Source organism: Urocampus carinirostris, chromosome 10, assembly GCF_059441175.1.
Source record: "Urocampus carinirostris isolate Australia breed hairy pipefish chromosome 10, RoL_Ucar_1.0, whole genome shotgun sequence".
NCBI lineage: Eukaryota > Metazoa > Chordata > Actinopteri > Syngnathiformes > Syngnathidae > Urocampus > Urocampus carinirostris.
The window spans coordinates 1925365-1941111 of NC_142358.1; the positions used below are offsets into that span (position 1 = coordinate 1925365).

At 39.8% G+C, this 15747-nt stretch overlaps 1 protein-coding gene across 4 annotated transcripts in view; it reads left to right on the forward strand.

Annotated features, from left to right (window-relative positions):
• stard13b (StAR related lipid transfer domain containing 13b) overlaps positions 1–15747 on the forward strand; it is a 70373-nt gene that overhangs the window by 46943 nt on the left and 7683 nt on the right. For all 4 annotated transcript variants that reach the window (XM_088345196.1, XM_088345195.1, XM_088345197.1 and 1 more), the window contains 8 exons: positions 1316–1387; positions 6618–6699; positions 10843–10906; positions 11605–12863; positions 12932–13102; positions 13173–13332; positions 13489–13687; positions 15099–15312. In XM_088345196.1, the coding sequence (XP_088201322.1) occupies positions 1316–1387; positions 6618–6699; positions 10843–10906; positions 11605–12863; positions 12932–13102; positions 13173–13332; positions 13489–13687; positions 15099–15312 (2221 nt within the window). The remainder of the gene's footprint in view (positions 1–1315; positions 1388–6617; positions 6700–10842; positions 10907–11604; positions 12864–12931; positions 13103–13172; positions 13333–13488; positions 13688–15098; positions 15313–15747) is intronic.

Genomic DNA, 15747 nt, shown 5'->3' on the forward strand with positions numbered 1-15747 from the left:
AGGCTAAAGGGGCAAAACAACTGCAATTGGCCGAAAAAGTTGAATGTGAATAGCATTTTAGGTAGAACTACGGCATAGAGTAAACAGTATTTTACTATTCTGTGCTGTATTTGTAAATTCAGATTCAGATTCAGATCAGATTCAGATCTACTTTATTGTCATTCTAGTACACGTGTATACAGAACGAAATGTCGATGCATCTGACCCCCACAGTTTCCTTGAATGTACAGATATAAATAATGTTGTTTTGTATTTATTTAAATATTTTACTCTCCTGGATTTACTACACTCACGGATATAAGAGGACCATGGTTGCACATTATTATTGAACACAACGACTTCGGTGAGCTACTCCGACTATATATTTTCCCAGTATCTCGTTTCAGAGTGATATCGATGTTTCTGTGATGGGTCTTTTTTTTAAATTAAACTCAATTCCGAGCGTTTATTGTCCTTTGCACAGTAAAGTTGCGAGCGAAAAAGAAAATAGATACTAAGGAATGGTTGGCATTTCTTGAATCCCAAGACTTTAACCTTCCGAATGATATTTGGAAAAATGCATTTGAGTGACATCGTACGGACACCGCATCCGCACGTGTCTACGACACGTATTTGCTTCTTTGCAAGCTTTCGGAATGTTAAGGGGGTAATAAGTTTCACTGAACTATCTGACTGTTTTGTCGACGTTCCCATTGTAGCGCCTTATTATCCGGTGCGCCTTATGTATGGAAGATATAGGACCAAAAACTATATTTTGGGGGTGCGCCCTATAAAATACGGTATATATATATATATATATATATATATATATATATGAGTTCTATATATGTGGAAACAATATTCCAGGCCAGACGATATTTATTTGTAATCCATTCGGCAAATGGTGAGTGTAACATTGCGCTGTTGCGGCAGGCAGTAAATAGTAGTTAGCATTCATGGGAAGGTGCCAACACTTTGTTTTCCTACCATGTCAACAGCGACAGCTGGGTCATGTCAGGCAACGTTGAGCCCTGCTAGAAAATGCGATCCACATCCTTTTCTTTCTTACTTCGTGGCTTTGGCATCAGAATTTTTTTATGGAAAACTGAATGGGTCAATTCTATTTTTTTTTATCAGTGATACCTTTTTTTAAATATGTATATATAATGATATATTTGTAAATGTTTTTGTTAGTACACGTTAATTCTGCATGAAACTAACGGAGTACTATTCTCCATGTTTTTGTTGTACTGTCAATGATTTTTTAAAAAAAATAGTAGACACCAATTTATTCAAAACTTTTTTTTTCAACTCAAGCTCGGCCCCTTTCTTGCAGAAGTCGAGGCAAAGGAGGCGTGCGACTGGCTGCGGGCCGCCGGATTCCCCCAGTACGCTCAGCTCTTTGAAGGTAAACAAATAAACTCCTGTAAAACTGCAGACTTTATTTGTCTCTATTTCCTTCTCTAGCCACTCATGTTAGCCACCAGGCTGCAGGCTATGGCTTGACTCTAGCCGTTTTTGTTTCTGTTAGCCGCTCTTGTTTTGTCTATCAGTGTCACTTACCTTCCACAGTGGGTCACTGACTTTTGCCCCACTGTTTTCTTCTCTATCCCTTCATGTTAGCCACTTGCCTTTAGACTTTGGTTCGCCGCTAAACGCTATTCTGTTTGTAATCTTCTCTGTTATTGTCTATAAGTATAACTTACCTTATACAGCTGATCGTCTTTTTTTCTCACTGTTTCCTTCCCTAACCACTCACGTTAGCATCCTGAGTCAAGGCCAATATTGTTATTGTTAGCGGTACTGGATTTGTCCTTCAATGTCATTCGCCTTTTACAGTTATTATGCGACAGAAGGTAGCCTATTTCAGTGATTCAGGCATCTTTGAACTTTTTTTTTACGGTTTTCTTCTCGCCACTCATGCTAGCCATTCGGCTGTATGCTATTGTCAATGTCCTTTTCTTGTTGGTAATAGAAGGAAATGTTGCTGAGTCCCGCGATTCAGGCATTCTGACTTTTTCCCCTTGCTGTTTCCTTCTCTTAACACTCACTTAGCCCTCCGTTGCAAGCTATAGCTCACCATGAGCCACTTTTGTCACTGTTAGCTGCTCCTGTTTCGTGCTTGAGTGTCATCCACCTTCCGTAGCCGATTCTCATAATTCAGGCAGCTTCCGCTTTCTTTCTACTGTTTCCCTCTTTAGCCACTCACAATTGGCTGCAGGCTATATCTCTACTATTATTATTTCTTGTAGCTCCTGCTTTGTCTTTTAGTGTCACGTATCTTCTACAGCTGCATGTGAAGGTTGCTGAGTCCTTTCATTCAGGCATCTTTCACATTTTCCCCAATGTTTTCTTTTTCCGTATTGGATTTTTTTTTAATTGAGTAGTGGGTGTGAAACAATATGCTGTTCTCAAAAGCTGAGTGCAGACATGTTAGAAGCAGTAGGAACAGAAGACGGTCATGTCAGCCATCCCACAATTCCGAATACTCATATTTGAAGTCCTTGAGATGTTCTGTAGGAGAACACACAAAATATGGCTGACCTCTGCTTGGGTTGCGACCCAAAGGTAACTGATAAGCTGACCATTTTAATCAGTTGTGTTTGAAGAAGGAAACCTGCAAAATAGTCAAGTCATGTTTATTTGTGTAGCCCTTAATCACAAAAAGTCTCAAAGGGCTGCACAGACCACAGGTTATTGCAAACCACAGACTATTATTACTCCATCCCCTGATCTAAAAACCTTAATGAGGGCCAGGAAAAAACTCAAATACCTCAACATGAGGAAAATTAAGAAATCTTGAGAAGGGACTGCACATGAGGTAATCCCCCTTCCAGGATGACCAGGTTGCAATGGATTTTTGAACATTTCCTCTGACGTTGCAGATCGAATCTCAGGGGGAAGAGCATTCCACAGCACTGGGGCCCGAATGGAGTACGCTCTTGAACCTGCAGATCTCTTCATGGCTCTTGGGATCACTAGTAGAGCAGCATTTTCAGAGCGAAGGCTCCGACCGGAACATAGGGAAAAATTAAATCTGAAAGATATGAGGGAGCAAGTCCATGCATGATTTTGTATACTACCATCAGAACCTTAAAATCACATCTTAAGCTAACAGGGAGCCAATGCATGTTAGCTAAAATCGGGGTAATGTGATCAAACTTTCTTCTCTTAGTTAAAAGCCTCGTTGTAGCATTTTGTACCAGGTGAAGGCTCTTGATTTTGGACTTTGGTAGATCGAGACTGGAGGTAATAAACGCATGAATTATAATCTCCGCATCCGACTGAGACAGCATAGGGCGGATTTTATCAATGTTGCTAAGATGGAAAAAAGCTGTTCTAATAATATTCCGACCACGCTTTCCCGTTTTCCCGTCCCGGCTGCCCAACTTACTTCTGCTCTCCTACCACGCTCCGTTCTCCCGTCCCAGCTTCTTGACTGGCTTCCAATCTCCGACCACGCTTCGTTTGCGAGGGCTTCCTGCTCCTCTTGCCCAGCGAGCACCGGATCGCTGTTGTTTTTTTCCTCTTGCTTGACTTGCTCGATTCCCCGATAAAGCATTGTGTGAAATGTTACACATTTGGGTCCACTGCCTGCTCCGGTCGTGACATATGTATTAAAACACCCGTGTATTTTCCTATTTCTCCCACTTAAAAATCATGGAGGGATCTGTCCACTGTGAGAGAGTTAAATGAAAAAGAAAATATATCACAAAGTATGATTTTTTTTAAATTGTATTTGGGTGATACAGCTCCAGATAAGTATTTGAACACCTGTGTATCATCTAGAATTCTGACACTGAAAGACCTGTTAGTCCACCCATCAGAAGTCCACCTGCACTCCATGTATCATCCTGAATCAGATGCACCTGTTTGAGGTCGTTAGCTCAGACACCTGTCCACCCCATACAATCAGTAAGACTTAAACTTGTAACATGGCGAAGATCAAAGAGTTGTCCATAGACACCAGTGACAAAATTGTACACCACCACAAGGCTGGAAAGGGCTACGGAGCAATTGCCAAGCAGCTTGGTGAAAAAAGGTCCACTGAAATCATTAGAAAATGGAAGAAGACATAAAAGTCAATCTCAGAGTGGAGCCTCATGCAAGATATCACCTCATGGGGTCTTAATGATTCTCAGAAAGGTAAGGAATCAGCCCCGAACTACACGAAAGGAGTTAGTCAATGACCAAAAAAGAGGTTTTGAAATCAAGCATGCCACGAAAGGTTCCCCTGCTTAAACCAGCACATGTCAAGGCCCGTCCTTAGTTCTTACATAACCATTTGATGAGATAGAGGTGTCATGGGAGAAAGTTTTGGGGTCAGATGAGACCAAAATAGAACCTTTTGGTCATAATTCCACTAAGCGTATTTAGAGAAAGAAGAATAAAGTACAATCCGAAGAACACCATCTCTACTGTGAAGCATGGGGGTGGCAGCATCATGCTTTGGGGGTGTTTATGAGTGCACTGCATAAACGAGAGAATGACTGGGGCCGTGTATTGTGAGATTTTGGGGAACAACCTCCTTCCCTCAGTCAGAGCATTTAAGATTGTGCCTGGGTCTTCCAACACGACAACAACCAGAAGCACACAGCCAGGAAAACCAAGGAAGCATATCAAGGTTCTAGCATGCCCAGTCAGTCTCCAAACCTAAACCCAATCGAAAATCTTTGGAAAGAGCTCAAACTCTGTGTCTCTCAGCGACAGCCCAGAAACCTGACTGATCTAGAGAAGATCTGTGTGTGGGGGAATGGGCCAAGATCCCTCCTTCAGTGTGTGCAAACCTGATGAAAGACTACAGGAAACGTCTGACCTCTGTAATAGCAAACAAAGGTTACTGTACCAAATAATATAATTCATTTTCTCAGGTGTTCAAATACTTATTTGCAGCTATATCACGCCAAAAAAATCGTTAAAAAAATATGCATTGTGATTTCTGGATTTTTATTTATAGTTTATCTCTCTCACAGTGGACATGCAGCTTTGATGAAAATTTCAGACCCCTCCATGATTTCTAAGTGGGAGAAATAGCAAAATAGCAGGGCATTCAAATACTTTTTTTCTTCACTGATATATATAATAATTATTTTTTAATTCATTTTTAAATTTTTAATTTTCTACAGAAGGAGAATCACAATTTGGTTGTGTCCCCTCTGTAACTCTCTGTAAATTGTTGGAGGCATGGAGGCACTGGAGAGCTTCCCCATCACCAGTCGACTTGTTGGAAATGTTCAAATGATTTATGTTCCCCATTAGATTATGAATTGATTTTCTATCACAATTTGGTTGTGGCATTGAGAGCTTTAACAATAACTATAGTGAAAGTATTTATGTTCCTCATTAGAATATAGACAAGTAGTTGCACAATTTGCTTGTGTTTCCTCTCTATTTCTTTTATTTCCATATTCATTTTGATTGATTATAACTACTAATTTGTAGAGCTAAAAAAATACCACATAAGAATGAGTGATATTTTGAACTATGTTTGAAAGTGACATATTTTCATGTATCATTAACACCCATTTTCCTATGTACTTTCTGCAATAGCTATATAGTTATATGAATCAATCCGGTCCTGAAACAGGATTTCATCGAATAATGATTGGACAAACATTTCTTGTGCATCCCTAGAAATTTGGAGCTTCAATGGGGCTTTTTGTCATGCAGATAAAATCGGTCATTAAGATGTAACGCAGCCGCCTCAAAGCCTAAAAAGTTGAACCAAACAGGCTCAGCTTTGTTTTCGGTTACGAGTGGTCATCGCTGCCCTCGAGCTCGCTTTTCATAAAAAGTGAATGACTTTACATCAATGCGGCGGAATGTTGGATTCTAAGAGTCTGGATCAGGTCCACAATCTTATATAAAAGAATGATAACATCGCTGTTGCTCGGACTAATTCAAGCGTTAGTAGACCCTCGGATACTACATGAATCAGTTTTGAGATTCAAAGTTAAAATTGGTGTATAGAGGGGGAAAAACATATCCTAATCAGCTTTAAATCCCCAGTACCCTAGATAAAACAATAAAATTGCTAAATAGTATATAGGAAGTGCTATTTATATGTAGTATATGTCCATATAGTTAAACATTATAAATAAATATAGATGGAAAGGAAAACTGAAATTTGATCAACCTTTGCTGTGACATGACTTGAGACGCCCTAACCTGTACCTTAATGAAATATACATGTACATGATTATATGAATGATATGAATACACACGTGAAGGCATCTTTTATATGGTGGAGAAAAATAACTCACACAGACATACATCTAAACAAATTAAAGTTTTGAATGTTGTGCGTTTGTGCTGTGCAATGGACAAAATGCCGTAACATCGTAACATAAAACATTGTAAGGTAGGGACACCATAACCCAGGGGTCTACTGTGCTTTTATGTTAATTATTTATATTAAATACACATGAAAAATACCTTTCCTAGAGGAATATTTTTGGGTCCGCAAAATGATCTATTGTGGATGTTGTATGCTGGGGAAAAACCCGCAACCAGGTGCTGAAAAAACTTGTATTCCACATCGTAATATGAGACCATTGTAAGGTGGAGTCACTGAACCTGGGGATCTGCTCTACATAAACAGACCTCCTCCTAATGATTTTGTCTCAATTTTTTTGAAGATTCCCAGTTCCCCATCGACATCAGGCCCGTGAAAAGAGACCATGACTTTTTGGACAAAGAGCTCGTCGAGCCTCTCTGCAGGTAAATACATCAAATATGTTAGGGAAATTAAAAATACTAAGATTAGGAAAACTAATAAAGCCTTGAGCTACTTATCCATCTTCACATCAAAGTGAACGAAGCCTATAAAAACATACCCTTCAATATTACTTCATCATGTCTAAGGACAGAGCCTCTCTTCCAGGAAAACGTATAAAAAAAACCAAACTGTTGTCACCACGGTAACCGTAGCGACAATGAAAGGAGGAAAAAGCTGCTCAAAGCAACTCATCTAAATTCCAAAGTGGCCACCGGGACTAATGGAACACCAGTGCAAAGCGTTCCAACAGCAGTACAGTTCCATCCTCTAGCACTATTGCCACGGTAACATTTGGAGCCAGAAATTAATTGTTGTTGTTACCAAAATAAAGGGCCAGATATTTTTGAGGACTGTGTTTTCTGCACTATAAAGCACTCTGGATTATAAAGTGAATGAATTACAACTATCGAATACGTGTTATAACTGTTGCACATTTGATACACTTACTTAGTCTCACCTCATCTGAAACAGCCAAAAAGCCTTCATCTAATAATACAAAACGTTTTGAACAATACATGCTAGAACAATGAGTTGGACATCTTCTGTATTTTTTTTTTATTTTTGGTGGAGATTTGTTGTAAAAAAAATATTTTTTTCGTTATGCAAAGTTTTAGAAAAGTGTGACTGGCAGTCTTGAAACTCGAATTTAAGCATAGACAGTTTCTTCCCCAGAGCCATTACCACCCTAAACATACACCGCAGAAAAAAACTGAAACTTTTGCAAAAACACTACCTCATACGAACGTAAATAGTACTCATGTCTATGTTTCTTGCACAATGTTGACTGCACTATGTTTACTGCTCACCTTGCACAATGTTGACTATCTTTTTTTGCACTATGATGACTATTTTTGCACCAAATGCATATGTTGACTATTTCTTGCACTATGACTATTTTTGCACCAAATACATGATGCATATTCTATTCTATTCTATTCTATTCTATCTCAGATTGAAGAGGCTAAAAAAGCAATCGTCTAATAATGAAAATAACTTTTCAACCATTAATGCTAGAATCATAAAACCTTACATGCTGGAGTCAGAAATGGCTTTCCCAGCTTGGAAAGCATCTGTGTATTTGTTGGAGATATGTTGATAAAAGTTTAAATTATTTAGTAATGCAAACAAAAAATGACTGTACTATAAAAAAGTAATTTGCTATAGGTACAACTTCTTCCAAACAGTAACTGAGTAAGTAAATTAATTACTCTATTATAGGTTAGTTGCCAGGGAAAGTAACTATTTCCGTTACTTTAAAAAGAAGTTGCATGTCAAAGAATTTGGATTTTTCTGAGCAACTACAAAACACCGATGTCTTTGACAGGAATTTACTTGGAGAGATGGCGATTCCGACCGTTTTTAGAGAAACGTCTTTTTCGGATCGGCTCACTAAACAGAAACAGCTCTTACGGGTCCCAAACGGCTCTTCCGGTTGTTTTTGTTGCTGTAACCCCTAAATTACCAATCATTATGTAACATGCACAGAATGTATTAAGAAGGGGGAACAATAAAGAAAAAAGGCAAAATTGGACAATACAGAAGCAAAAGAAAAAATATAATAACAAAACATTAACACTGGAAAACACGGCAAATATTCCGTGTTTTCACGACCATAAGGCGCACCGAGCTATAACGTGCACCCCCAAAAATATTTTCAAATCGACAATGAAAGATAAAAGACAAAAAAAATTCAACCTTTTTCATGCTCAACAAATTTGAAGTCAACACCATGGAATCCCCCCAAAAAATGCATATTCGCCAATCACAAGAGAAAAAAGGCATCTTGGAGGGAACGGCTGTTGACTGATTAGAAGGTGGCTTCCTTCCTACACTTCCAAGAACTGGCTCATATAGATGGTTTTGTTCATGAACGACACGAGATGGTTGCTGTCAAATTTTGGGCTCACTTTTTTCGCAAATCAGCCCTGACTCTCCTTTCCTTTCGGTGGGTTAGTAAATGCTATATTCGCAATCGCTACCTCAAAATATGGAAGTCACTGTATTGAATGGTGACATGTTCCGAAAATACGTCATGTAAAAAACAAGACAGAGAGTGGAAAACTGCATCAGGTGTGCCAAGGGGTCACGCCGCTGTTGGCGTTCTGCAGCCAAAGTAACGCACTGTCAGTAAAGGCAACGATGTTGTAATGGCGGAAAAAATAATTTGTCGTATTTCACTGTTACTGAAAAAAATAACACTGTTACCATTCCCAACACTGCTAATGATATATATATATATATTTGTGCAGTGATTGATGAGTTGTATCATGTCACTGATCAAAAATTGCAAAACGTGGCATACAATGGGAATTGATCCTGGGCAACGGCAATGAGAATGCCTAACCAATGGACCACTAGTGATACAGGTGCCATATGAAAAAGCATTATCATTATCGCACTTTTCATGGTTCCAGAAACAAATCTTAGAAAATAGAGAAAACGAAAAGTTGTCCTACACAGTTCAAATTAATGCAAAAAAAGTACGACAGGGGAAACAAGTCTTTGGCATATCTGATTATTTGTTTCAGGCACCGGGAGTAAAAAAAAGTTGTATGATAAAATAAAATAGAATGCCTATTCCTGTGTCACCTGTATCACTGGTGGTATAGTGGTTAAGTGACTTAGGTTCTATTCCAACTGCATAGAATGCTTTGCAAATCTGGTCAGCATTGTTTTCCTAATGATCAATCGTTGCACAAATATGATAGTTTACTATAAAACATTGTGTAGGAATGTACACGTAGAATTATTGTATGCATTTCCAATCTTATCCACCGTATTATTTATAGACCAGAAAATACGTTACTTTTAAAACACTGTTTGACAATTCCCTGTCTTGCTCCAGTGGACATGTTCACATTCAGGCAATGATCTGGTTGCAATGGAAATATTGCCAATATTCTGATGATGTAAATACATGTAAGCGCTCACAATAATCCAGTTAAGGTCTTAATTCCACACAGAGTTTTTCCGGTTGCAACAGTTGGGTTAATTCGGAGTTCAGCAACATGCAGCTCTAAAACCACAGGAAACAGAAAAAAGAAGGGGCGAAATATATTTTTAAACATTTAAACATTTTTAAAGGGTGTAAAATGCATAGAATTAATACAGTTCTAACAAATAACATTAATCTTCCGTAGTTTGTAGCAATTTACGAATTACGCATTCACTTGGAAAACTATGAAAATCGTTGTTTTTACTGTTTTCCGCTTTTACTTATTATCATCTTTCTTGAAACCTATTATCATGTGTAAAAAAAGCCAATGAAATCTACTGGATCACCATAAAATTAAAATTAAATATGGTCCATCTCATACACAATTGGAACAAAGATTGACTTAACAGGAAACAGATTGAGCAAGGGGGGAGAATGAGAACACGGCACAGCCATGTGCTATTGGTTCAGTTTTCCCCTTGTGTTCATTTGTTTTATGCACATACATATAAACCAACTACCTTATTTTGGTATTGTATTTTGTAGTTCAAAATTCGGCTTATATGAGAGTACATATGGTTTACTTGTTTCCCTCATTTGGGATAATGTAATGCCCATACCTGTCAACGTGTTCGGTTTTGCCGTACAAAATACATTTTTATGTATTTTAAGACGAGTACGACGTATAAGGAAATCTGTACGGAAAAACGCAAATTTGTAAATTATGGGTACCATCCGGTGAACACCGACTATCAGGAAACGGCAAATCAATAAAAGTATCATTGCCCCAAAGCACTGTGGGACGTGTAGAAAAAACAAAATGCTTAAATGCTAACTGCGCTTACTCGAAACATTTATTTATTTATTTATTTATTTTGCAAAAATGCCCCAGATGCATCCATCTTCATATAGTGGATGTCACAATTGTATGCATTGATATATAGTATAAGTCCATGCCAGGGGTCCAACTTATTTTGGGAAGCTGAGAGCTACTTTGTTACTGATTAGCTCCAAGGTCTACTAGTTGGCTATGCATTTCTAAAATTACAGTGTTAAATTGTATTACTATGTTATTACTTTGTTGTAATTCAATTAATAACCGAGGAATAACTCTTCTTCTAATAATTTCTTCTTTTTTCCTCATTTCCAGGCGACTACATACCTTAAACAAGTGTGCCTCATTGAAACTCGACGCTAATCTCCCGAAGAAAAAAGTAAGTGCAGAAATTTTTAGTTTCCTATTTCTCCCCTTCCTCCATTGTTTGCATGCTATCCTCATGATGAAAAATATTGAAACCTACAAATGTTTGGATGTTTTAGTTAAAGCTGACATTTTTTTATCATCCCAGTGATTTTGACAAATATTTGATTACACTTATTAGGAATAAGCAACTTATTCCTCCCCTTTTTGTCATCGTTTGTATGCTATCCTCATTTAGATATGGGAACTAAATGTTAGTGAAATCAGACACTGTTCATGTTTGTTATTTTGACAATGATCAGGTCACGTTTGATGGCAATTTTATGCAGAAATATGATGGATTTTAAAAGGTTTAAGTACTACTTATTCTTTCTATTTTAGTCAATGTTCATACTATCATTAGAAAGTATGTCTATAAATATTTGGGTGGTTTTAATTAAAGCAGACACTGTTTTGGAGGCCACAAAATATTAATTTGACATTTCATGTTCTCATTCCTCTGTCCTTCTGTCATTGTTTGCTTGCTATCTTTGTTAAATATGTAAGCCTAAAAATATTTGGTGATTTGGTGGTTTTAGTTCAAGCAGAATTGTTGCCAATCGAGTGGGGGCACAGAATATTACATTCAGTTACTTATTACTCCCTCTTCCGTTTCCCCACTTTTCATAAAGCTGTATGTGTTCAAACCTTATGTTTTATGTCCTCCATAAGAGTGAAGACTCAGATGAGGAAGATCTGTTTGCCATCAGCAACAAATGGACTTTCGAATGGAGCACCCGACGCTGGTCCAGGCTGCAGGACATTGACGGTCTTCTGGGGAAACCTGAACTGGATCTGTCAGAACCTCTGAAGACCACAACCAGCAGTGAGAGCGTCCTAACCGACCTCAGCGAGCCGGAAGTTTCCTCGGTCCGTAGCGGAAGCAGTGGTAGTGTTCCTCAGAACCCTGAGGAACCGGACTGTTTAAAAAAAGACTGCTTGGATTCTGTAGCCATGCCAGACTTGACGTTGCTGAGCATGTCTCATATTGCGAAAGATATCAGCCTTTATGGATCACTACCTCACAAGCGCAGTAAGACAAGTCGTACCCGTGCTAAAGACTTTTTGAAACGCATGGAGGCTCTGAGATCTCATGGAGTTCTTGCCAGGGGTCCGAAGACCACAATTATCAGTTTGCCAAGGGATGGTCCTGGCCTCAAAACGTTACCATGCACGGAGATCATCAACATAGACGATAGACCTCTAGAACCGACGTCCCACAAGGTTCTGTCCAAACCTGAAAGTGAAAAAAGTCCCAAATACTCCAGTCCGAACCAGTCGGACCACAAGCGCAGCGGTATGTATCTTGAAGACATTGACATCTTCTCAAGCAAGCAAGTGGCACATGAAAACCGCATTAATGAGTTCTGCTCCTACGAGGATCTTGTCGTCCACATCCCCACAGACCACAAACCAGGAACATTCCCCAAAGCACTGTCCATCGAGAGCCTTTCCCCAAACAATAGGTGCTCACTAAACTGGCATTTGGACTCTGCTTTGGTTTCCCACCAACAAAAACCCAGACCAGTTCCCCATTGCTGTCCTCGAGGAAGCCGCATTAGCGTTTATGACAACGTTCCCAGTTCCCATCTCTATGCCAGTACAGGGGACCTGATCGACTTGGAAAAGGAAGACCTGTTCCCTCACCTGGACGATATTTTGATGCACGTGAGCGGTCTGCAGCAGATCGTGGACCACTGGTCCAAAAATGTACTGCGTGGTGGGGACGTGGTATCGTGGAGTGACACGAGCAGGGAAGACACGATCGGTTTTCAGTCTTTAAGTCGGAGTACGCTCGATGTAAAGGTTGATACGGTGAGCCAGACTGGGCCAAGTGCTAGAGAGGGCGTATCTGTTTCCGAAATTGAAGTTTCAAGACTAAGGGAAAGGAGAGACTCCGGTGTAGGAGGTTCCCTTACAAGACCTACTCGGTAAGACTTATCGGATCTTAAGACCGAACAGTCTTTTGGAAGGCTGATGTCATTTTTTTGTACTCAAGGTTACGATGGCCCAGCTTTCAGATATCGGATCGTCTTAGCCACTCTGTGGCACCGTTTCAAATAACAAACCAATCGGCAGGCCAATTGAGTCTTCTCCAGAAGTTCTCCCTTCTTCGTCTTACTGCTATCATGGAAAAATACTCCTTGGCGAGCAAACACGGCTGGACCTGGTCAGTATCTCAGGAATTGGCTTAGAAAAGTACAGATGTTGTTGGTCAGTCGTGCCTTTGTGTCCAATAGGGCAGTACCGAAATTCATGAAAAGAATAAAGGTCCCAGACTACAAGGACAAGAAGGTCTTCGGCGTCCCTCTTCTAGTTCACGTTGAGCGTTTCGGACAACCCTTGCCCCTTGGTCTGCAGCAGGCTCTGCGGTACCTGAGGAGCCAGTGTTTAGACCAGGTAAGACCAAGTCTTGGATCATGATGTAACCACTTGGTGAACGGTTTCCCACGATTGTCTCACACAATAGGCGACGAACAACAATGCAGACAACGAAAGTACACAGCTTGGCTCTCACGGCACGTTCTAGATTGACATGTTTGTAACGGTTCCTAGGTGGGACTATTTCGGAAATCCGGTGTGAAGTCCAGGATTCAAGCACTCAGGGAGATGAATGAGATCTCGCCCGCAAATGTGAATTACAAGGACCAATCAGCCTACGACGTGGCAGATATGGTCAAACAGTTCTTCAGGGATCTACCCGAGCCGCTTCTCACCAGCAAGCTGGGGGAGACCTTTCTTCATATCTACCAATGTATGTAGTAGAGATGGCCTAATCAGGTTTATGGGTACCCAGGTTTGAGTCCTTTTGGTTGAACCGAAACTGAGTCTTGGTCCTAAATTTTTGGTAAACTGATCCAGTACAGTAGATCCTCAGGTTATAGCTTCCCTATCTTACGATGTTTTTATGTGAAGTGGAATACAATATTTTTTGGCCTATTGTTATGGCATTTTGCCAACTATATGACATCATATGACAAATTATACAGTAAACCCTCGGGTGCAGCGTCCCTAGCTTTCAATATATGAACGATACCATGTGGAACATGTTTTTTCGGCACTTCGTTACGGCATTTTCCCTGCTATAGGACATCAACAAGAAATTGTATTAAGTGCCCAGTACATTAGAATCTCTAGTTACGGCGTCTGTCACAATATTAAATATAATTCTTTTTTTGGGCCCCTCGATACAGCATTTTGCCGCTATATGATCAGTCACATGCCCAGTACAGTAGACCCCTGGGTTACAGTGTCCCTAGTTTATAATGTTTTCAGGTTACAAAGTGAAACATGACGTTTTCCAGCCTCTCGGTACATCATTATGATTTAACCACATTACAATGTGGTATACAACGTGAAATATGATGGTTTTGGCCTTATTACAGCACTTTCTCTGCTATATAACATCAACCACAAATTAATTCACACACCCAGTACTGTAGACCCCCAGGATAAGGAGTCCCTAGTTTACAGTGTTTTAATGTTACTATGTGAAATATGATGTTTTTTAGCCTCTCGTTAAAGTGTTACAATGCTTTTATGCTTCAATGTGGGATATGATGTATTTTTTAGCCTCTCGTTACAGCATTTCCCCACTATAAGACGTCAACCACGTGCCCATTGCAGTAAACCCCTTGGGTTACGCAGTCTTTACCGTCAATTTTTTTCAAATTAAGATGCAAGCCTGGCTAAGAAATATGGCCATAACTAGGGTATTTATTCACTTTGGGTCTCAAGACGTGCAGGGATGCTTAAGGGAGAAGCAAGTCTACTCCAGCAGCTCCCGTGTTATTTTCGATTGTTCTCGATTGTTCTCAGCTCAGGGATGCTGCTGGAAATGTGAATTTCCCTTCGGGGATGAACAAAGTATCTATCTATCTATCTATCTATCTATCTATCTATCTATCTATCTATCTATCTATCTATCTATCTATCTATCTATCTATCTATCTATCTATCTATCTATCTATCTATCTATCTATCTATCTATCTATCTATCTATCTATCTATCTATCTATCTATCTATCTATCTATCTATCTATCTATCTATCTATCTATCTATCTATCTATCTATCTATCTATCTATCTATCTATCTATCTATCTATCTATCTATCTATCGGCTTCTTTGAATCTCTGATACTAACAGAAGCTTCTAACCACGCAGACGTACCAAAGGACCAAAGACTCCAAGCGGTCCAGGCTGCTATCATGCTGATGTCGGATGAAAATCGGGAGGTGCTACAGACCCTGCTGTGTTTCCTGAGCGACGTGACGTCCTCTGTGGAGGAAAACCAGATGACACCCATGAACATTGCCGTCTGTCTGGCGCCGTCGCTTTTCCACCTCAACATCCTTAAGAAAGACAGTCTGTCCCCGAGGTAAATGCTAACCCGACATTGTGTCACTTGGTATACCTTTTTTGTTATTTACATCCTTTACTCCATAAAAAAGCCCTTCATGGGGGCAGTAGTCAGGATCTAGCACCCCGTTTCCCTCCAGTGGACAGCATCGACCTGGAGAGAGTGGTTGGAGAGTGCTCACCTGTGCCTAATCAGTCTCACAACGCAAAAACTGAGGAATAATGTAAAAGTAGTTTCCTTTCCTGCAGAAATTGGGGACAGAAACATCCCTGGGTCCTTTACTTCCAAAACCAGGGACAGAAGCAGCCGAATTTCTTTCTTCACCAGAACAGGAACAGAAGCTGCGGATGGTCTTTGGCTGACAAAACCAGGCAAGAAACAGAGGTTGCAGATCGAATCTCAGAGGGCAGCGCATTCCACAGCATCAGGGCCTTAATGGAGAATGCTCTCAAA